Source organism: Branchiostoma floridae, chromosome 14, assembly GCF_000003815.2.
Source record: "Branchiostoma floridae strain S238N-H82 chromosome 14, Bfl_VNyyK, whole genome shotgun sequence".
Taxonomy (NCBI): domain Eukaryota; kingdom Metazoa; phylum Chordata; class Leptocardii; order Amphioxiformes; family Branchiostomatidae; genus Branchiostoma; species Branchiostoma floridae.
Genome location: NC_049992.1, coordinates 16,149,159 through 16,172,902, shown reverse-complemented (window position 1 = coordinate 16,172,902; position 23,744 = coordinate 16,149,159). Strand labels below are relative to the sequence as shown.

The 23,744-nt window shown below is 41.3% G+C and overlaps 1 protein-coding gene across 1 annotated transcript in view; it reads left to right on the top strand.

Moving 5' to 3' along the window:
• The window catches only part of LOC118430262 (ubiquitin carboxyl-terminal hydrolase 48-like), a 35,977-nt gene that overhangs the window by 10,407 nt on the left and 1,826 nt on the right, over nucleotides 1-23,744 (top strand). Inside the window, exons 15-28 of the mRNA XM_035840987.1 lie at nucleotides 12,400-12,475; nucleotides 12,812-12,917; nucleotides 13,539-13,587; nucleotides 13,811-13,857; nucleotides 14,533-14,649; nucleotides 15,989-16,131; nucleotides 16,742-16,834; nucleotides 17,319-17,443; nucleotides 18,147-18,263; nucleotides 18,849-18,910; nucleotides 19,263-19,373; nucleotides 19,899-20,008; nucleotides 20,502-20,683; nucleotides 23,437-23,601. Of these exons, the coding sequence (XP_035696880.1) occupies nucleotides 12,400-12,475; nucleotides 12,812-12,917; nucleotides 13,539-13,587; nucleotides 13,811-13,857; nucleotides 14,533-14,649; nucleotides 15,989-16,131; nucleotides 16,742-16,834; nucleotides 17,319-17,443; nucleotides 18,147-18,263; nucleotides 18,849-18,910; nucleotides 19,263-19,373; nucleotides 19,899-20,008; nucleotides 20,502-20,683; nucleotides 23,437-23,601 (1,503 nt within the window). The remainder of the gene's footprint in view (nucleotides 1-12,399; nucleotides 12,476-12,811; nucleotides 12,918-13,538; nucleotides 13,588-13,810; nucleotides 13,858-14,532; nucleotides 14,650-15,988; nucleotides 16,132-16,741; nucleotides 16,835-17,318; nucleotides 17,444-18,146; nucleotides 18,264-18,848; nucleotides 18,911-19,262; nucleotides 19,374-19,898; nucleotides 20,009-20,501; nucleotides 20,684-23,436; nucleotides 23,602-23,744) is intronic.

Sequence of the window (23,744 nt, the reverse complement as noted above, 5' to 3'; positions counted from 1 at the left end):
AGCGCTGATTGCTGAGTTGTCATGCAAAAATATCCGCAGGTGATCGTTTCCTGCATGCCATGCCATGCCTTGCCTAGGCGTCGAAGTTGAGTGATACTCCGAGCGGCTGTCCTTTTTTTTGCATTTCCGTAAAATATCTGTACAAGTAACTATTAAATCTACCGTGTTCCCGAAATATATTGTCCGTATTTGCCGTTGGAAATAAAGCTCATTATCTGCGTCCCACTCACCCGGGCGTTATGTCGTCAGGCTGTTTGACACCGTCCCACGGCATGACAATGTGACAGTCCTTTGAATGTATTTTGAATGTTACAAGAATGTCTTTCAAATATCTTGTCTCTTCTCTTTATTTTGGTACAATATATGACATTCAACAGTCAAGTTGACAAACTACTTTTCCTCGTCAGTCCAGCGCCGCACGGCACTCATACGGCGTGGACAAAGCCGCGCCGCTCTCAGGCGTGGACAACAAGTGTTACGTACAGTCAGGCAAAAAAAAAACATTGCTTTTAATCAAATCGAAGACTAAGTTACTCATATTCAAGTTCTCACGCATAATATCACCGTTGAAAATAAAATCAGGTTAATATTCTTGCTGAGGACCTTTTCGCCGTCACTTCTGAAACAACATCAGACACGCCGATCGACACAAAGGCGGGAAAAGCGGAGATGGTTGCTATAGGACCGGCGGTTGCTAGGACGTGATTGGCAGCGGGCTTGAGTCTACCTCACGTGCGCTAGCGCCAGAAATATCAGTAAATTGAGTAATGCGATAAAGAAAAACATTGTGTATCTGTTTAAAAATTCTCCACGTAATTATTATCAACGTATTAATTTCACGTTTCTGAAAAATATAAACGTCTTATGTTTGATTGGCAATTTATAGGATTTAAAAAAAATATTTCAAGGGCTAATATCACCCATCTCACGTTCTAGTGGCGTCCGTGCTAAGTTTTTTTTTTAGCGTTTCTATGAGAGTTGTTATCAGAGGAGTGGCCGGCCGTGTAGAGGGGAAACATATCATTAACATTTGCGTGGACTGACTCAGGCCCCAGGCCAGTTTCCCGTTGTTGTTTTTTGCCAAATTCTACAATCCCGGTACCCCCATATGAAGGCTTGGTGGGGGCTAGACAATTCCCGTTGCCGGTATGTTAGAACCATTTCCAACGGTCAGAGTCGTGGGGCATGCAATCTTCACGACCTTCTTCTAGGGTCTTCTAGCGCTAATTCGCAAACATGTTCTAACCAGTGTCATGCATAGGAAGACAAAAACAAAGCAACTTGTTTTGATAAGACCAAGGAGGTTATATTCATTGAATATAACCTCCTTGATAAGACCAAGGACTGCTTTGACCTTCTTTGTTGTGCAAATACTTTTCGACATTCATCATTGTCTCCCGTGCCTGGCTCAGTGACTGAAGTATCTATGAATGAATGAAGACCTTTATTGTACATTCATACCCACTGGGTTTAGTACAGGTCACAACAAATGATACAACATGATATAATGATACAATGAATCTACACTACTCAAGGATCGTATTCTACTGCGTACATTCGGCTTCTTCTCGTTTCTTTGTGATATTGAAAATGTAAGAACAGATATGCTTTATAAGTAAAGGTTTGTCTAGATTCATAAGGAATATAAATTTGTCTATATTACTTAGTTGTATGAAGTGGGGGAACATGGATTCTATTAGTCTGTAGAGTTCAGCTCTCTCTTTCTTGTACAAACTACATTCTACTACAAAATGGTGTTCGTCTTCTAACTTATCTAGATTGCAGTATCTACATATTCGTTGTTCTAGAGGAGTGCGGTTATGTCTTCCGGTTTCGATGTGTAATTTGTGGCAACTGACTCGTAGTTTTGTGACGGCCGTCCTGTGCCGAATATTGTCAATATCCAGGTATTGTTCCACATTATAAGTGGACTTGAACAGTCTGTAAGACCTCAATTTGTTTTTAGCGGATCCACCTTTGTTGTCATTGTGTATCTCTCTTAGAAAAGTTTGAAAATAAATGTCTTTCAGACGCTGATTGATAGAATTGATAATTTGAGACGAATTTGTATTGTGCTGTAGAGGACAATGCCATACATAACCATAGCCGCATTCCTCCAGTGATTGGCGAACTCCTGACGCCCAACACTTGGCTCCAGCCTTGTCTAAATCTATCTGGCAAGAAAGAGCGTCTGACTGGAAACTGTCTGCTGGTACTTTCTGGCGAAGTCTAATTAAGTGTTTAATAGCATTTAGGGAGGCTTCCAAATGAATGGGGAACCTCCCTAACTCGGCTCTAGCGGCGAGGCCACTTGTGGATCTTGGCACGTGTAGGGTTTGCTTACAGAATTTTAGATGTATTGTTTCAATAGGACAGGATTTGGGGCTTTTAACAGAACCCCAGATTTCCGATCCATAGAGAATTATGGGCTTAACACATGTATCAAAAAGTTTGTTTCTGACAGACAAAGGAGCATCGGCTTTGTCTAGGGATTGATTTATCCCGAATAAAGCTTTCAGACCCTTACTGTACAAGTGTTTGTTGTTCGCCTTGAAAGTACCCGCAGAATTGACAACAATACCTAAATAACAATAGTTTGTCACTATTTCAACAGGATTGTTCTTATACATGAAATACACATCTTTTGGTATACGACCACCCTTAGTGAAAACAATTATTTTTGTTTTCCTAAGGTTCACATTTAGGTGCCATGTTTGACAGTATTCTTCTAGTCTATTCAAAGAACATTGTAGACCTTGTTTGGATTCAGAGAAAAGAACTAAATCATCTGCATACAATAGACAAGAGACACGCTTACTGTACATCGTTGGAGGGTTACAAATATCATTATCAAAGACAGATGTAATATCACTTAAAAATAAATTGAATAAAGTTGGGCTTAAATTACAACCCTGTCTGACACCACAGTTTGTGACAAAAGGTTCAGTCAGACCTTGACTGTATTTCACACGATTTGTAGTTTTTGAATACATGTCTTTGATAGTTCGAAGAAAGTTGCCCTGTATACCTAACTTGTTTAATTTGTAAAGGAGGCCATTTCTCCAGACGGAGTCGAACGCTTTACTAAAATCTACGAAACATGCAAAGAGACGGGAATTTTTACTTAGATACTTGCTAACTAATGTACTTAACACGAAAAGATTATCTGTAGTTCTAAAGTTCTTCCTAAACCCTGCCTGGTGGGGTTTGAAAAGACTATTGTTTTCGGCATAACTAACTAAGCGATTTTTTAATATAGAGGAGAATAGTTTACCTAAGCAGCTAATTATGGAAATTCCGCGGTAGTTGTCTGGGAGAGATGGGTCGCCGGATTTGTGAATTGGAACAATGTGGCTAAGGGACCACTCCTGTGGGTAATACCCGTTTTGCAGACAATTGTTAAAAAGTTGCAGGAGTGGCGTTTGAAGTACCGATTTACCAAATTTCAACATTTCATTTAAGATCAAATCATTTCCACTCGATTTATTGTTCTTGAGGTTTGAAATGGCATTATATAATTCTTCTGAAGTTATAGGGGAATCTAGAACAGATGGATTAGTAGCGGAGGACGACGGATTTAGTTGATCGTTTTCCGGAATTGGAGAGTCGTTTGTACCATTATTAGGGAGTTTGTCTAAATTGCTAAAATGTTCAAACCACTCTTCTTCTGAGATTTGGTTATTTTCTTGCGTTTTCGTCGGTTTTAGCTTATTAACTAAGTTCCAAAAGGCGCCTGGATTTTTGTCTTTGAGGGAAGACAATTGGGTCATGATTTGTTTGTGAAAGTCTGTTTTCTTCTTTTTTTATCAGTTTTTTAAATTCTTTCTTTCTTTTGAAATATCTTCCCCTTATGTCGGAATTAAATGGTTGTTTGGATAGTAAATATGCTAGGTTCTTTATTTCACGTTTTAGTTCGTTACAACTCTTGTCAAACCATTGTTTATTTTGTCGTAGCTGCGGGTGTTTCTTATGTTTAGTTATCTGTACTGATAGGGATTTGAAACCAACGTCTCTCAGGATTGAACTAAATTCAGAAACAAAGGCTTCTATTTCTCCATTAGATTTTGTGTCCTTCGTATTTTGTGATGAGAGTGAATTCAGTCTATCGATAAAATGAGATTGAGAAAGGATGTGGTTGAATTTCTGTGCAGATTTATCATCCCAATGAAATCGTTTTGGAGCGGGATTTCTTTTACGCTTTTGTTGTTTTTCATGCTGGTTTTGATGGTCTGTGTTTGATTTAATGAAGACTGATATCAGGCAGTGATCTGAAAAGACAGTTAGCGGATGAATTTGAAATAATAAAATGTTTTGCAGAAACGATTGGCTGGAAATTATGTAGTCGACCGTGCTACTACCGTTTGGTTGGTGACAGGTATAGTTACCTTGCAGGTCCCCAGCCACCCTGCCATTTAATATTCTGAGGTCTGCTTGTATGCAAAGCTCACTCAAAAGCCGGCCAAACTTGTTTGGAGGTGACTTATCCATATATTGCCTATCACTAACTTGGTTCGAGGAGCTGGCGGGAAAACCGTCGATGTTAATTTCGCTATCCACGTAATCACGTAGGTTACCAATACGCGCATTTAGATCTCCCCCTAATAAGACGAACCCCTCTGAACTATATCTACTTATTTCCTCTTCTAGTATGTCTAATATATGGTTATCGGCATTTTTATGAGTAGAAGAAGCGCTTGGGCTTAGGTAAACTGAACATATGAAAAGATCTTTCGTAAGTCCTAAGACGTTACGGTCTATCTTTACCCAGAGGGCATCAGTCGACTTAGAAGGTACTTTTTTGACATGATTTTTGAATTTGTTTTTATAGAAAAATATAATTCCCCCTGATGAGCGTTTCGCTCGTTTGCTTTTTGTTCTGAATAGATGAAAATAACTATAGTTAGCGATGTTGATTTTTGTGTTTTGAGTGCTCCATGTTTCAAGTAACGAAAAGAAGTCGAATTTGCGAATTTCGTCTAAAAACTCTACATCCTCTAATTTAGAACCTAGACCGTGAACATTCCAGGCGGCGAAGCATTTGCTTCCGCCATTGAACATTTTCATCAATGAGATTTTCAAGAGAATTGCGTCTTTACCTTAATCATCAAAATACTTTAACTCATGAGAGTGACAAGATCTAAAATGTCATAGCTAAAATGTTAAGCTGAACCAATGATAAAACTCCGTTACTTTATATATACTCATATATACGGTGAATTATGTATAATAATCGTACTAAACACTAGGTAAAATACAGTGCATATCAACTATATGTACATGATAAAACTATTCTATGATACTGTAGCTGAGACAATTGATGGGCACAATTTGGTAGACATAGTAATGATAGCCCCGAATTTTCGTTACTAATTGAAAAAGGCCAAGAATATCACTAGAAAGTTCCTACCACATGTTATTGGTAACCATTGGTGGCCACATCATGGCAGGGTGCCAAGGCCAAGGAGGAGAGTTCATCCGTGAATGTGGGCCGGGTACTTGGACGTTTGGCGGCAGGAATCCCCACGGTGAAGGAGGCAGGTTGAACGGGGGAGGGGGGCTTCTCCAGGGTCCTGAAGGCTGATTCGGTCGGAAGAACGGACGCACAGGCGGGGGAGATTCTTGAGCCGCCGGTGCAAAACGTTCGAAGGTCGCGTTAACACTTCCACGCGAGGACTGGCCTTGACTTGCACTCTGTAGAGGTCCTGAAAGGGGTGTGGGTCTCGATGCAGCAGGTGCCCCGGTGGCCTGGGGTGCACTTGATGATTGTCCTTGTCTTAGAGCGTCAGAATAGTTTCTCGTAACTGATGGACCATTTACGAGCGTTTGGTTGAGCCTTGGGAAGTCTCGCTCGTATGTAGCGATGGGGTGTGGCCTTTGTCCCTGACCGTGCGTTGTGGAGATCCCGGGGGATACGGCGTCGGGGCTTTGGTTGTGTGTAGGCGATTGATTGAGCCTAGCGCCTCTGTTAGTGTATTGTCCCAGTCCTATCAACGGGTTGATTACTCTTTTGATATTGGCCGCCAGTACTCGTATCCCAAATCTGTTCAGATGGTACCCGTCATGGCTGTAGAGTCGACGCTTGATCAGTCCCATATCTGACAGATTACTATTATCAATCAGATGTACATACTTGGTTTCCTCAGAGATGACCCTTAGAAAGGAGTTGACGTTATCTCCTACTTGTTGGAGGTCAGGGTCATCTCTGGGCAGAATGGAAGACAGGACGATTTGTGTGCGGGGGTACTTCTCGTGCGTTATGTGTACCAATTTACGGAAGCGCTCGGAGACTGATGTTGCGTCCCGCGTATCTCGCGCATCGTTCGTGCCAAGATGGAACAAAATCACATGAGGGTCCGGCAACGTTGTTTGTTCCACGTATTCTGTCGCTTGTGTTATGTTGTACGTCACATCACTTTTCGCACATTTGTTTGGGCACAAGAGGTCCGTTTTGATACCTTTTGTGTTTGAGTCCCCTAGGATTAATACGTCTGGTGGTAGTTCTCTGTGTTGTTGATTTGTCTCAGCTGTTTTGTTGTGTTGATTGGTGTTGACTTTGTCCACACAGGAGGTCTGCTTTGTTGTAGGCTTGGCACCGTGGTCACGACGTTTCGCGCTTCTGTTTGAAATGTCGGTACGCGCTTCCTTGCCAGACACGCCATTGTTATCTGCCAGCACCTGGAATCTGTTTTGGGTGCTAATTGTAGCTACCTCACGGAGTAACTTTTCAGCACGTTCTGATGACTCGTCTGTGGTCTGAGTTTCTGTTGTTTTAAGAGGAGCGGTCGTTTGTAACATGCCGACAGCGAGAGCTAGCTCATCGTACTTCAGCTGGAGTGAATCGAGCTGGTTTTGAAGTTCACACTTTGCTTCAGTCAGCTGCGCGATTTCATCCTGAAGTTGCTTTTTGTCAGTAGAAGGAACTTCAATACACACCTGGGTTTTCATCTTACTTTCTATTGTGTTCATTCTTTGTGCCACAAAGTCTTCGAATAATTTTCTGTCCGAAATAGAGTTTGCAAGACAGGCTTCTAATTTGTTCATACTGTCTTGTAAGACAGACAAGTCAGTCAAACTACACGGATCCTTCTTGATCTCATCATTGCCATTGACATTTTCACCCGTTTCATTTCTGTCGTCATCAAGTACAACGCTCTGAGTGTCTTCATGTGTTTCGTTACTATTTACATCAAACAAAACCTTGGGTACAGTGGTACATGTGTTACAAACTTCAGACATCACAGGCTGGTCACAGGATGAACATAATAGGGGAATATCAGTTGAACTTGGCGTTACGGACGTGGAGACGTGTTCCACTCCTACCGACGCTTGTTGGACATTGGCAGAGCCATGGTTGTTTTGAGTTTGGCTAAGTTTCTTTTTGAGCTCCGGGAATACTTCCGAATACCATAGTAGGTATGCAGACCCCTGTATCAGCATTTTCTGTGTTGTTTCGAAGATTTTGATGCTTACAGAGCCGACGGGGAGACCAGTTTTGGGATCAACATGGGAAGTTTTGATTTGATAGCCTTGATCTCCGTCGTTTACAGCTTGAGTGCCATAGTACTCTTCACACGAGTCGAGCCAAGACTTGGCAGTGTTCCTGGGGAAGTAAACCGTGATACTCTGCCGGTTTTCAATTACTTGGTACTCTTCAGCATGTTTGAGTGATTTTCTTCTACTTCTGGTCTTTGGGGTGTCCGGGATAATGTTGCTGTCATCGTACTGTTTCCTACGTGACGCGTCTGAGAGGACAGAAAAGGCTTTGCCTACCTCCTTGAAGACCTTGGTCTTTCGGCTGTTCTTAGCTGTTGATTCATATGCGATGAGTTCTTTCTTGTACGCGTCCAAGATTTCTTCTCGGGAGGCTGCCGGCGTTAGTCCAAGTGTGGCATAAAGGTCACCGAGATCAAAGTCGTCCGCCATGATGTCTGTCTCCAACTCGGCTTGGGTTTTTCGCGAAACTTGTATCGGCGTATTTCTCTTACCCCCGAGGTCTGGAGTAGCTAAAAACTCTCAAGATATATATAACTACGTTTAGAAAGTTCTAGAGAGCAAAATACTGGATGAAATCTAAGGTAAAGATGCAAAAAGTTTGCTTCAGCTGGAGCGTGCGATCGACGCAACCGTCACCGCCGCCATCTTGAAAAGTATCTATGTACATGCAAGGACTTGGTACATGTAACAGCCTCTTCATTCAGATCATTTAAAAAATACTAGTATTTTGTTCAATACGAACTTCAATCGGTGGGCAACATTTCCATATACGATGTACGTCTAAAACAGAGATTTTTTTTCCCGGTACCCTTCGAGTTTTCTTCACTGTACGCCGTGGTAGCAAGAAAGTTGAAAAGAGGCCTGAATTGTCATTTGTCTTCTAAATGATGCACGAACTACTCGTATTCGCTATCGTAAATTTGTAAGAAAACTGTTTGAAAACTAAGAAAACAATTCGTAGATTTGTCCGAAACCTGTTCAGAAACCAAGAAAAAGTGTTATTTTTTTTTTAATATCTCTTAATGCGAATTACGATCGAACAAAAATTTGTATATTCGCTCCGGATCCATGATTTACGAATTCAAGTCAAAGTGACCTTTGGTCTGACCGGATTTCTTGTTTTGGCTTGGGATCCGAAGAAGAGGAAAGTCAACCATCGTCGTATTTCCATCTTGTAGACAATGGGGCCCGCGGTTGTGACTATGCATGACAATAACCAAGATGGATGTCACAACAAGACAATTTCACAGACTTTTGACAGTTTATACATGACCTTGCAGTTAATACGAAGATTTAGATATCATATCGACATTTTAAAACCAAACGTCGAAAAAATCGCGTGCTTATTTTCATTCTCAAATATCTAATTAAACAAGGCCAAGATTACAAGTACAATACACACCTCTGTCTGCCTCTAGATTTGCGTCTAGAAATGTTTCAAGTGTGGAACAAACGCCAAATCCAGATCCATTGTTTCACACCCTCCGAGATTGAATAAGACAACATGTCTACAAAAACGCCTGGAACAGACACATCTTTACAGTATCACAAGTTGATTATTTTAGTCCATATTTTAGCAAAGGGCCCCAGATTGATAAATAGCATTAGTTGCATCTGGTAACTCGTATGTTTCATTTTGTTTTTCAGGTACGACGTTTGGAGAAAAGCTATTCATACCGTTGGGTGTTATCCCTAGGATTGTCATTTTGTTTTGGTCAAGTTCTGTTTGTTAGTGTTTGTTCTGTTTTTTTTTTTTGTAAATCCATTCGACCAGGGAGGTTGTTTGACTTGCCTTTTGCTAACAACTTACTAACACATGTTACGTTCGTACGTACGTACTACAAGCCCAAGGTGTACTTGGGAACGCGTTTTGATGTTTGAATAACAATACATATCTAATATACACACACACTAACCTCTAACATATATCATATCGATAAATCTGGAAAATATTTACAAAACACAACAAAATTTCCATCACGAACGATGATTTTGATACTCTTCAACACACATCTATAAGAACTAAGGTAAGTCACCTATTGGATTGAGCTGCATCGGACAACGATTCTACTACAGGTCTACGGTAGGTTTGTGATAAAACAGAAAAAGGAAACTGCGGATTTTGGGGTATGGCTTGACATAGGAAACTTTCTGAATCATCAGAATTTATGTGATTATTTCAAAGTAGTTGGTACACCCAGCCGTCAGCCTCCAGTCGTCGACTACTTTTCACAGTCCACAATAGCCGAATTAGGAATATCAAGGCCTGATAAAAGCTCCTTGGGAATATGTTGCAATCTCGAATTGGAATAAACGGAATCTAAAACTAATCCATATGTGCATAATGTTATGAACAAAACGTACAAGGCATAAGCATGAAGAACCAAACAAATGATCCAGTTCACAGTTCCACGCCAATCATCACGGTGTTTACGTTGACGACGTGAGGGTACCAGTCCAGCTGCGTGCACCGGCCCTCTCTTGACAGTGGCCCCAGTAAAAAGTCGGAAACTTTGATATTTTCTATGGCATTAAAAATTGGTTCAAAAGTAATATAGAGTGCGAAGTCGACTGACAAATATATTACAAACACCACGCGTTCTTGAAATGCAATTCGGCATAATGTTTTTGGACTGAATACCTCCAAGTGGAAAGCAAGATATTTGTAAATGCCATGCCGCAAATGGGAACAAACTTCACCCTGATTTGCATTTAATTTGACTATTGCTAAAGGGTAAAACAAACATCCTGTACATTCATTCATTATATCAATTGAACGGAACAATTCGATGAACAGGGAGAACAGTGTTAGTAAAAACAATGACGTTATTATAACGTCCTTAGTAAAAACAAGAAGGTCATAATGTAGTGTTAGGACTACCCCGACCATCAAAGTACTTGTAGAACCAAGGACGTTATATCACGTCCTTGGTAGAATTCAATGACGTAAACACTTCGGCAGAACTTCGGTAGAACTCTGCTGGCTGTTACATGGAGAATAATTTGCCAGGCCGGGAGTTTTGCTACGAGAGGAGTTGGTCGGCCGCGCAGCTCCAGAGGGGAATCCATTATCCTTAGCGGGGACTGACTCCCCTGACCAACTTTCCGATTTTTTTCTCGATCCCCGTACCCACGTCGGAAGGGCCTGGCGGAGGCTAGACACAAGTCGGCTTGCAGCATTCTTCCTTGTGCACTTCTATTCTACGCACCTGTATGTATAAAAGCGTTAATAAAAGCTGTTAATACTCCGTCACAAATGTATATTACGATGTTATACAAAAACATAGTACATGTAGTATTTTCAAATATGTTATTCAATGAGTGCTATCGATAACAAAAGAAAACGTGATGCACAATAAACTCGCTACACTTTGCTTTCAAACGGCCTTTGTTTTCCTCAGCGCGCGCTGTTAGCGTCTCCAACTTTAACACATAAAACAGTACATAAACATATAACCTCATTAATTCTAGTACTTCATCTGCATGGTTTCAACCTATCTGGAGCATTTCTGAGTTGAAACACGCAGATTAATAAGAAAGGAGGACGTAGAAAAGATAGCAAATCGTTCGTCTTGTGCCCAAATCTTTTTCCACATGTACAGCTAAAACCGAGAGCAAAAGAAGAGCTGAAATCTAAGTATGTTGTAAGGGTAATTTCGTGTGGCACTTTGTCGCTAAAACGGTATTTCTAACCAAGGAGCTTTTATCAGACCAACAACGTTCACTCAAGGAGGCCCCGGGTCCTTTTTCAACCTCACCACACTCTGTTTTCCCGCCGGTTTTTGATCGCAGACCGGTCTTTCGCGGGCCCATAAATCAATTTTGACAGGGAGGCGGGGCATGTTCGGTTGATCTTGCCGCTTCCCACGGTCCTGCAGGAGAAGATGACGTCTGCACAATCCTCCCGAGTGTTCCAACTTCCAAATATGGGAATTGTCGGAAATCTGAGGCAGATCGGTTCTTCCTCGGACTGCCGACAATTGGGTCGGGGAAAATCGGAGCGGTGACGTCATGCCTAAGTCATTTGCATAGCAAGCCGTCCTGAAGGGTAAACAAATGATGAATCGCAGCGCTGCGTGCGTGGTCCAAGCGGGACTTCCCTGTTTTATCTGCCGCGTTTTCGGTTGATTTTTATTTGTTTACGTCGACAGGCAGGCGTAATATTAATGTTTCGTTAGCCTGGTGAACAATAAAATGTAACGTAACATCAACAAAAATCTACTCATATTTTCATAACGAAATTTACAGTTCACAGCTATCAAACGTAACGTTAAGTCACTTTCACTGTTAACGTCACGGTATCCGATGTTTATGCCTGACCAAGTGACAAAGTAAGTCTTCACCTTGTCCCAACGACGATCAAAGTTGACCGAGGATTTTTTTACCATAAGTTACTGGACACTGTCAGGTAAGGGTTTTACCGCGGCATTTAGCATTGGTTACGCGATCTCTAGCCGTGGCAGTTCGGAGACGGGCAGTCCGGCGGGCCGCGGCATTACGGCATCACTGGGCGCTTGGGGGCAGGCACAAAGCAAAAAGTACTTGTCTTTCACAGAGGGCGGGGAGCAATTAATTATCAGGAAGACGCTAACGACTTAATGAGTACTAATTGTTCTAAATAATGGATGGTCTCCGAGGGGAGTCCCTTCCTTACGTGTTGAGAGAGGATGTAAACAAAATGTCTTTCACGGGTTAAAAATATGTAGTTGAGTTTTTAAAATGTCTCCTTCGGGTTCTCCCGTTTTGGAATGTCTTTGGAGGGTCTTCTGTCCGATAGACATTTTTTCGACATTATAGGCCCCACCAGTGTCAGCAACTGGTGGTGTTTAGTTGAACAAATGTCAATGGCATTATGTGCTGTATATGTGGCTGTGTAACATTGTTTTTTTTATATTCTCACTACAGCAACAGAGTGTAGTATCAGGGAAGGCCAGGCATCAGGAGATTACAGAACTGTGTGACCTCATGCCAGCTGAGGAGGGTAAGTTCCCACGATGAACATGTGTATGATTTCTGTTCATTTTATCAGTCTAAACTGAAGGGACCTGTCTCCATTTAGAGTCTAGAAAAAGTACAGTACTTTTCTGTATGGGCTTCGATACTGTAGAAAATGTAGGTATTGAGAACTTATGACTGAAATCAAATGAGAACAGCCTCATGCATTGGAAGCAATGACAGTACTTCGCATTACAGATATTTTAGTTCTTTATGCTTAGATGTCTTTTTGTAGTTTTGTGGTAATCAATTTAGTGTTACTTGAGGTGTTGCCTTCAGTCATATTCTATATTGACTCTCAAGAATCATTCCGTCTTCCCAGGAGAAACATATGAGTGGATCAGTACAGATTGGCTGAGGGAGTGGCTGAGTGAATCCAACGCCCCTCGCGGGGTGGACAACTCCAAACTCACATGTACTCATGGAAGGTCAGTTAGTAGGTCGCATAGTTTTAACATACCACAAGTGTTTTCTGTGTTTCGTTGTGTGGATTTTGCTGTCTGGTTCTGTGTTGGGCCCTTTGTTCTGGGCGGAACATAGGCCACCGATGATCGCCCTCCACTGCACACATCTCTGGTCCTTTCTTCTCAGGTCGTGCCAGCTGTTACTTATGCTCCTCATCTCTTCCTCAGTGTCCCTTCTCCAGCTGTTCTTGGGCATTCCCCTCTTTTGCTTGTCCTGTGAGTTCCAAGTCAGAGCCTGGTGTGTGATGCTCGACGGTGACTTTCTTGAGTGTGTGTTCTGTGTATTTAGGCCTTAACCCTTAAACTGCCAGAGTTTCAGCACTATAAAATGCTATCAGTGCCAGGGTTGGCTGCTGACCTCCAAAAAGAACCCCCCGAACAAGGCCAAAGTCCCTGACTTCCGGGGTTTGTGCGCAAAGTTGCTACTTCGGGGGAATACGCTATCCCGGATATATCCGGGTGCGGCACACAGGACATGCATATGTGTGCAGGATATATCCGGGTGCGGCAGTTTAACGATTAAAACCTTGAACCAATTTTTTTTCTAATCTTAACTATATTATATATAACATGTTTCACCTTCAGGGCAGACCCACACAAAGTGTCTGATATGAAGAGAATCAGCAAACAAGCAGTGAGTTGCTCTACTTTTTAATTTCATAGTCAAACTGTTCATATAAATCCTAACCCTATATTGACAAATATTTCGAGAGAAAGTACTGCTAGATAAAATGATGGTTTAGCCCTGATAGTATATTTTAAACAGTTATCAAACCTGTACTTTCCTAATGTGTCAAATCCTTTCTTTCTACCTTTTATCTTCAGGGATTGTCAGTAAAGTTATGTTTTGTTCACAGGCTGAGATGCTTTATTCTAAGTATGGTGGAGGGCCACACTTGTCAGAGTGAGTAATTTTAGTGTTGACTGCTTATGCAAGGATCTTACTGGGTCAGGGCTGTCTACAGCTTTAAATTTTTTTCTGTACCTCACATAGTCCCATGTTGTTTATTTTCGTTGTAGAATCTGACATTTTATGCTAAGCCAAAAAAAAATAACATGTCATGAAATTTAGATTATTTGGACAAAAGGTTTGAAACTTGTCCTTACCAACAAAAAAAATTCCGTCTCAGGATGGAGGGACAGATACTGAAGACAGCCCTGCACTGAATAGCGTGCAGGTTTATGCCTATGAATGCCTCATGCAATTTGGTGGAATCATGTGAGACACTCGCTTTAGGTTTCAAACATGGTCTTGGACATCTTGTCAGATGTTAGTATCAAATGAATCTCTGCCAATTCAGCTTGTCTTTGTTAGTGCTGCGTATGATACGATACTGTGTTTTATCCACAATGACGCGTCCCTGTGTTGGGAGTGTGTGAGTCATTGTTAGTGCTGCGTATGGTATAACACTGTGTTTTACCTGCAGTGATGCGTCCCTGTGTTGGGAGTGTGTGACACATTGTTAGTGCTGCGTATGGTACAATACTGTGTTTTACCCACAGTGATGCGTCCCTGTGTTGGGAGTGTGTGACACATTGTTAGTGCTGCGTATGGTACAATACTGTGTTTTACCCACAGTGATGCGTCCCTGTGTTGGGAGTGTGTGAGACAAACCTGTGCACAGTTACATGCCAAGGCTCGGGTGGCAGAGGACCACAAGTTCATCACCAGTGCCAACAGGGAGAAGGTGGACAGGTCAGTTTTTTTAAAGACTCCAACATTTTTCGTAACCCCCTTTCCTTATTATTCCATATCAATTCACAGCTAGGATAATAAATATAAAAATTAAAAATACAAACTCTCTCCAACAACATTTCTCCAGTGTCACGGACGAAAGACACCAGATGGTTGTCTGAGACGTCTGATCGTTTCCAAAATCATATCCAGTTGCTTGAGTAACTGCTTTTTGGCACCCTTTCCTTTCTTTACTTTCTACGACAATCATTAAGCAGATTTGTATGTCTAGAATACAACACTGTGTATTCCGTATCACCCGAGGTATCAGCCCGACCGCGGGTCGGATTGCCCGACGGGAGGGCTGGGACCGAGGGTGATGCGGAATACACCGTGTTGTATTTTATTTATGTCATACCCACCTGAGAAAACCCATGTTTTGATGCAAAATGCGCCAGAAGTTGAACAAATTTGGTGCCCTCGAACCAAAAGTGTTGCAACAGCAATGTTCCAACGTCCGAATCAGGTATTCGAATTGCCAACCGAGCCGTATTCGGCCCGCTCGAAATGGTTCCATTTACTTGAAGAAAGCCTGTGTGATACGCCTTTCGAACCTGTGCGATACAGAAGCGTACGGCCCAGTAGGGAACACCCGTATCAAACGTTTTCGCGTCACAGGTACGACATAAGATCCTTTATTTCACAATCAGGATATGGTGCAAGATGTAAAAGTAGTTTTGAAAAGACAACAAAACACACAGAAAGTAAGAAAGAATAAAAGTCGTTGTTGAAAAGTTTGAGCTTTGTTCCAGTGCAAGGAAGGTACTAACCATGAATTTGTCATTCTTTATCTATAAACTTTGTTGAGACACCTGTCAAATTTTTCGTTGCCACAACAATTTACCTGTGGTGAAAGAGGAATGCAAACTGACAAAATGACAAAATTGAAATCCTAACTTAAAGGCATTTCGGTGGGATAGATTGATGATTAAGCTGTTTTCGGCAACAGGAACAAGGCATTTTTTAATTTTTATTTTTTTTATTAAAAACAACAACAACAATGGTACATTTGTCAACCACTAAGACTAGTGTTTGTACAGTCGAGTACTATTGCACATGGAGGGATAACATATACTGGTGTGTCTGGAGGAATTACATGTGTAACTTAACATGCAGTACATGGGCAGTGGAACAGTCAGGAAAGACAAATACATGTAGTACATTTGTCAAAATACTGGGTAACCTTAAGGAATATGTACAGTCTGTTACTACACTATGATCAAACATGGAGTAGTCTAACAATAGGTGGGGTTCATGCCAAAATATCAATAGTAAATTTGTACAATCAATGATTGTACAGGAACAAGGCATACTGGGTGGGGAAAGATTCCCTGAGAGTGTGGAGACAACTGGCCATGGAGAAACTGGCACCTGACTCACAGGGCCAGGGGAACGGGGAGAATGGCACACAGGCAGACGGGAGTGAACCCACATCCTCACAAGGTACAGGCTTTGTTTTATACCTTCACTGAGAAACGGTAGTTTTAAGCCGAAAATAGTTTCATCAGGTCGATAGAAAATAGGATATAGGAGAATTCTTTTTACACAACCAGTAGGTACTTACATTGCTTACATTTCAATGTCTCACCTCCGTCAGAGCTTCTAACATCGGCTACATATAGCGGTGAGAAGAAGAACTTCAGTTAGGAGCTCTGACAAAGGTGTCTGAGAGACATTGAAACGTAAGCAATGTAAGTAACTGCTGGTTGTGTAAAAGAATTCTCCTATGTGTCCGGTAGTTTAAAGTCTGTGATGTATAGCTGTCAATACTTTTGTAGACGCTATTACTTTTATTTTTAGTGACTTTCTGCATGATGTGTTTTAATATTTCAGTTACTTGTGTGAGACATAAAAACTAAAGCTTTCATTTCTTCTGATATGTAAAGAGATGGATACTTGGATACTTTATGAATAATGAAAAATAATAGGTAACGGTCAGTCATGTGGGTGTAATGGGGTCTGGAGCAATATGTTTTTGTCAGATGTTGAGACTTTTCTTTGACCTTTTAAAAAAGAACAGCAGTTTTACAGTATTAATTTTGATATTTTGCAGGTACGAAGTCCTCCCAAGGCAGTAACCATGGCAGCATGGAGAATGGAGATGATGACATCACAATTTTTAATGAGGACATCATCTGTGATCACGGTAAGTTCCTTTTCCCTCAGGCACTCATCTATGCATAAGAATTGTGTTGGTTGTAGTAGACATTGGTAGGACAAGGGTTAACAAAATTGACTCTTTATCACGAAGCTTATCTGTTTTTGTAGTAGTCATATTACTATTCTAAACTTTCTTCTAACACTACACTCGGATCAAATGAGTGAGAATACTTGTCACTGAACTGGACCACTTTATAAGAGGTATGGACTCCAGCCATCACTGAAGAGAGACGATGGGTGTTATAAACTTCCTGGCACGTTTGACCAATTGCTGACGACACGTATCCGCGAGATCACGTGTTAATAAGATCACGTGTCCGTAACTCTAGTGAGTTTACATTTTGAAGTGATTGGTCATCACTATTGATCCTGAAGAAGGCGACAGTGGTCGTTAAAAATTTGATCCGTGTTTACTTTCGTGGTGGAAAAAAGTTAAGCATTGTACTAAAATTGACTCTTGTATTTTTCAGGCAACCTCCTACCGGATGAGAGTTGTCGCAGACTGGTGTCTGAAGCCGTGTGGAGGAGACTCCAGGCCTACTTCACCAACGTACCCGGGTTCAGGGGCAGCCAGAGTGTCTGCCAGGCCTGTCTTGTAAGACTGGTCTTTCTTCAAAACAGAAAAGTCACTGATGAAACATAATAGCCTGTTATCTGAAACATCTGACCTTCTACAAGATCTATTCAGAGGATACAAGAACTTTTAAATTGTGTATTGTATTACCTAGATTTCTAACCTTCATGGACATACCAAACAAGAAAGTCTGACTCATTGAATAACTGTATTGTGCTGTGCACAATTTGATGTTGTAAGGATGTAACTGCACTGCAACAGATAAAGGTATATCTACAATATTTCCATAGTTGTAGTCCTATATGAAATAAGTGAGGAATCTGAAGTGTGATGGTTTTCATGGCCTTGTTTCTAATCACTTTTGTAAGTTTTGTATAGTTTTGACAAGTGCAATTTAAACCTTTTGACTAGTTTCTGTGTTTGGGGGGAAGCCACAAAAGCTTCTGCACCAACCCCAAACCCCACCACCACCCTCCCTGTGCATGTATGTTTCTTCTGCAATATCATTTTTTTTTTAATTGTTGTATAAAGCAATTAATCACATCTAATCACATTAATCAGTTCCAACAAAAATAAAAGGAGAATGTGTGAAAATTTGGTTATCGTCGAAGAATCTCCTTCAGATTGTGTCTTTTGTAGCAGCTCTCGGCTACCTGTCAGATTGAGACACTGAGGATATACCTTAAAGTTAGATGTTAAGGTGAACCTTCATGTGTTTCTCCAGCTGAAGGACAAAGAAGGTGAGCAGAGAGAGGAGCTCCATAAGCTGATGGCTGCAGAACAGAAGGCTGCTCTGCTCCAACTGTACCAGGACAAGAACAGACCTGCCTGGGACAAGAAGGTAGGAAGATACAACAGGAATTATTGTATTCTGAAGCAAAGTTTAACTGTCCAGAGCTCGAAGTACTGGGTGCATGTGCACCCAGGTGCACCCAGAATTGGAGCTGTGCACCCAATTATTTTCTGTGGGTGCACAGGTTGCACCCAAATATTTGCTTGGGTGTATGTATGTAAAGATATCAAAGTATACTAGTATACATCATATTCTTGACATCTAAGTGTTAGAAAGATAATAAAAATGTCTATCATGGTACTTGCTTAAGAATTTGATAGCATGTAACTAAGTTTTGTTATAATGTTTTTCTGACATTCTACTTAAATTCAAGTGCTGCACCCAAATTTTTTTGGTGCACCCAATTTTTTAATCTGGGTGCACCAGTGCACCTAATCCCAAAAATGAATTTCGAGCCCTGCTGTCATTTCAATAAAATATTTGACTTACCCATATCATTGAAGAGGTTCATCAGTCACGTATGAAGAAAATTTGGATTAACTTGACTTGCCCAAATTTTCAACTGTTCAACTCTTTCACATGTCGTTCTTGTTAGAGAGTCTATCAAAAACCTTTATCTATTTCTTGTTACAGCAAGCTCAAGAGTTTTACATAGTTAGCAAAGTCTTTGTGGAGGAATGGAGACAATTCATCAAGTAAGTAGCTCGTTTAAACTATAAAGAACTTTGACGTCTAACCCCCAAGGGATGGGAAACAACAGACATTAAACCAGATATTGAGTGAGTGAGTGACATGTAAGTCATCTTGGTTTAAAAGACTTAAGTATTTATTGAATGATTTTATATTATTCATCAGTTTTTTTTGTATCCTACCTTTAGCAGACTTTCTGGCAGTACATAAAAGGTTTTGAGTAGTAACTGGGATGTTGTTAATTGTTGTAATGTGTAAGAGCTTTTGAGAAAGCAATGGTATTTTTTCCAACACATTAACACATTTTGTGTAAGTAGTCAACAAATGTAGTAATATCAGTACCTACTTCTCTTCCAGGCAACCGTTGAGATATGATCCAGTTAGTAACATAGGTAACGTGTCGCTACTCTGTCCGCACATGGGTCTGCTGTACAGACCAGAACTTATAGGAACCGACCCTTCCAACCCGTAAGTACAACAGAATCAACTTCCATTGTTCCTCTTGAGCAACTATTGACTACTGGTAGTTTATGTACTAGCCAACTGATGAGTGGGAAAGTTTACGTAGAGTTACCAGATAGTGATTTTGCAGACATTTTGAATAATTTTGTCAGCATGTCCTGTGGAATAAACCAAATTCTTAACAGTACAATATACACAATATTTGATGGACATTATTCATTGTAGACCCTGTATTTGTATAGAACTTTATAGAAGTGTAGAATTATGCACTTTTCAGTCAAACCTGTATATGTGACCACTTCTACATTAAGACCATCTGCGCAATGTGACTATTGGTGGTCCCTTAGATGTCTTTTCCATTGACACAAGCATCAAGAATCCTGTCCAAAGTGACTACCTTTCCACTTAAACCTGATATAAACAGTCCCTGGCTGGTCTTATTGAGCAGTGTAGACTGTGCATGAAAATGCCTTTGATGATTAAATGATTGATTGAGCGACCAATAATGGTACTATTTCTTCCCCCCACCAGCGGATTACTAGTGTGGCCAGCTGAGTGGGCCATCATCTCCAAGACATTCCTGGTGGACCATACCATTAGAGTTATTAGGGAGGATGTGGACAGGCTAGTGTCAAAACCAGGTGAGATCATGACCAGATGCCAGGAATAGTATCTCAATGTTATTGGTCAACATCAACATTCTTCAAACTATTGGTAAAGAAGTGTCAGACAAAAGAGCTGTCTCTAGCTACACAACCAAAGTTTGAAATACCTGCTAGTCTTGCTATCTGCCTCAGGGCTACCAATATGTTGGCAAGTACTTCAGTCGTAATTGCATACTACAGAGGCAGTATTGGCATTCCCCATAACCCTGTAGCCGATACAAATTTGGTGCCAAAATGCCTTTAGCATTATTTTAGGACCATTATGATGGTTTTCAACTGTGAATAGTTTCATCAGGTTGGTCAATCACTGGCCCCATCTTCTCAAGATGGGTCACTTTTGGGACCACATTCTTAATGCTGACTTTTGGCTTGGTGTGTTGGTTGGTTTTCTTGGTTGTGTTGAAATCTTGAACGTTTTATCCAAGATGGCTTCCGAGTGTGAGGTATCATTCGCTCCCCTGTTCCCCAGCGCTGTGTGAGGAGTGCCTTGAAGCGCGGGTTCTCCAGGAGGACCAGGAGAGGAGAGAGTACTCCAGCGCCACCATCTACATCAGGAAGATCACCTCCAAGGAGGAGAAGATGGCCAGCCTTCAGCGGGCGGAGCTCAACTTGTCATCATCCGAGGAGGAGAATGATCCAGACTTTCAGCAGGTGATTCTTGAAAATCCTTAAACCTACTTTCCAAAAATACTTTGTACATGTGTATATTTATTTATCTGGTGTATTACTTGCAGCCAGTAGGTACCCAATGTTTGAGTAATGAGGCTGATATGTGCTCGAGGCACCTCCTGGAACATGGGACCCCCTTTTTACATCCCTTCTGAAAGACGAATCTACAGCATCCGGTCATCCTTGGGTGGTCTCCCAGTTAAGTACTGTCCAGACTGGACGTTGCTTAACTTTCGAGATCAAGGGATCGGGTGTGTCAACATGCCACACGGCTGTAGCGTATACAAATATGAGTTAACATTTCTGAGTCTATGAAGGACATAGAGAAACAAATTTGTAAAGTAATTGTTTGGATTGGTACAGGTTGTTGTGATTTGTACATGTTGGGATTGCAGGATGGAAGAAAGCACTGGTGGCCTATCTTATTTTATTTTTTTTCAGTTTTGTCTGCAAGAAAAAAAGTGTAATAGTCAAACCTGTACTAACAAGAGTTCGTAGACCTCAGGCCTGCATGAAATGTATTGGGTTTCTGTAGACCTATTGGGTATTTTTGCCTTTTTGTCTGTGGTACGTGGTTGGAAAAATGAGCTTTTTACCGTGTTGGTTGTGCACCATGCAAAAGTCTGACTCTGAAATTCCATTTTCTGAATTTGTAAGTTTGGACATGGATGAACATTACTTATTTTGGATTTCTTAAGTATGTAACCAACCACAGTACTTTGAAGTTGTTGAGACGCTACCTTTTTTTGTCTCAGATGGCCCATGCACATGTAGTTACTCTGTCACATGATATACTAATATCTTCCTATTTCAATGTACTGACCTAATGCAGCTGCTAAGTCTCCTTGGTTTGTGTTCTTCCAATGATATTCATTAAAGATTTATTTCTGGGGTGTTATTCACTTGACATCGGAATGTTACTTGCATAATTTGACCAATGATACTTTTATCTGTAGTTCCATAGACATTAGACAATATGAATAGTGCTGGCCCCCATGATGCAGCAGCAACAGTTACTCCCCAGGGTGGTATGATATTTTCATTCAATCCATCCAACCCAAACCTGAATCTCCTGTAGTATCTAAGCCAAATTTAACAGCATAATTTACTATGAAAAATGTCCTTGTCAATCCCATTTATAGATGGCAAGCTGCTGGCAATGTAGCCTGATTAAATCTCGCTTATAGCAGCCCGCCAAACATCCGCCGGCCCGCGGGGAGGGGCCAGTTACAGCCCTGGACAGCGGAGTTTGTGTTACACAGACTACTGGCAATGGAAGCTTTGAAAAGTTCAGAAGCTGTTGTAGTCAGAGCAAACACCCAGCAAACATCCCCGCAAACCAATGAGCAGTTGCTTAGAAGGGGAATTTCATCATATATTTGCCGCGACAAAATGCAACCAACGATACTGAATTTAAAACAGAACAAAGCTAAGCCTCCACCACTTAACCCTGCCTGTACCATAGATTAAGCAGGCCCAAAAACCAAGCGAATATGACTAGCCCAAAACAACAAATTACCTGTATACAGTATGGAAATGGCATTACCAAAGAAACAAAAAGAAACACAGGACAAATCATACACATACCTTTCTCTTATGCCCACACTCTATACAGTTCTCCTCCACATTAGAAAATTGCATCTTCTTCTGTTTAAGTTCAAGTTCAACCATGATTGCCAACAGGGTAAAGGAACTTGTACCGAAACTTAAAACTCAGTACTATACAGCTCTAGAAACACCACAAAGAGTAATAAGCAAACTCCAATTATATCTGACCAACAGATATATAATCTTGTACACTCCCGTCATCTGGCAAACTGTCAGTGCCACTAAGTAACCTGATACATTGAAGGTGGCCCAGGCCAGATGATGGTTCTACACCCAACCATAATCTGTTTTTAAAACCAAGCAGATATTGGGAGGATGCCCCAACCACACAAAAACAGGATCAACCTATACAGTATCAAGTTCAAGCACTAGGAGGCCCAAAATCAAACCTGACCACCAGGACACCACAAACAACTCACGTACCAAATAGCAACACAATGGTACCTTGCGTTCCGGAGATACAGCGCACGCCCCGTGCCCGCACAAAAGGTAACCTAAAATGTCAAGTTCAAGCACCAAGGGCGCCAAAATCAAAATTGAGCATTATTCAGCCACCGCCGACACATGTGCCAAATATCATCGCGCCAGCACCAGCCTTTCAGAAGATATAACTCCGGAAACACCCCTCTCGGACACAAAATTCGACCTGCCGGGTCAAGTTCAAACGCGACAAGGCCCAAAGTCAATCCTAGGCAACAGGCAACAACCCCCCACCCATGCACCAAAAATCGTCGCAATCGCGCGTATCGTTCTGGACACACAGCGCCAAAAGTGCCCCAAAAACACCAAAAATGCCACCTGCAATGTCAAGTTCAAACGCCAGGAGGCCCAAAATCAAACCTGAGTGTTAGGCTACCACCCCCAACCCACGTACCAAAAATCGTCGTGCTCGCACCATCCGTTCACGAGATACAGCGCCCTACATCCCCGGCTACCGAAAAGTTCCCACCAGCATCAAAACCATACCTGCATACATGCAGGTAATAACTACCTCTACCTAATGATCCCTTTTTGTGGTTCCTTAGATTATTATTCCCATTGCATTAAGAAACCTGTCTATAGTGACTGCCTGTTTACTAGAACCATATCCTTGAAGGCCAGTGACTGTAATTTGTACATTTCTTTAGATGAACACTGTTAAGAAGAGGAAAATAGCCAAGGAAGTCACAGCAAACTGCACGGCTGCTGCAAGCATCAACCAGGTGCGGCGCAGCTCGCGCCACCGACGCACACGGGGGGAGAAACAGTTCACCATCTCATCTGGACAGACGTTACGCGACCTCAAGATTCAGGTAAGATAATCATTGCTAATACTTTTCAATACTTTTTAGTACTCATTAATTTTTTTTCAGAAACTTGACATAATTTCATATTTGGAAAAATTTAATGTTGTAAATGATAAATAAAAGGTATTATCATTACTTCAGCTGCTAAA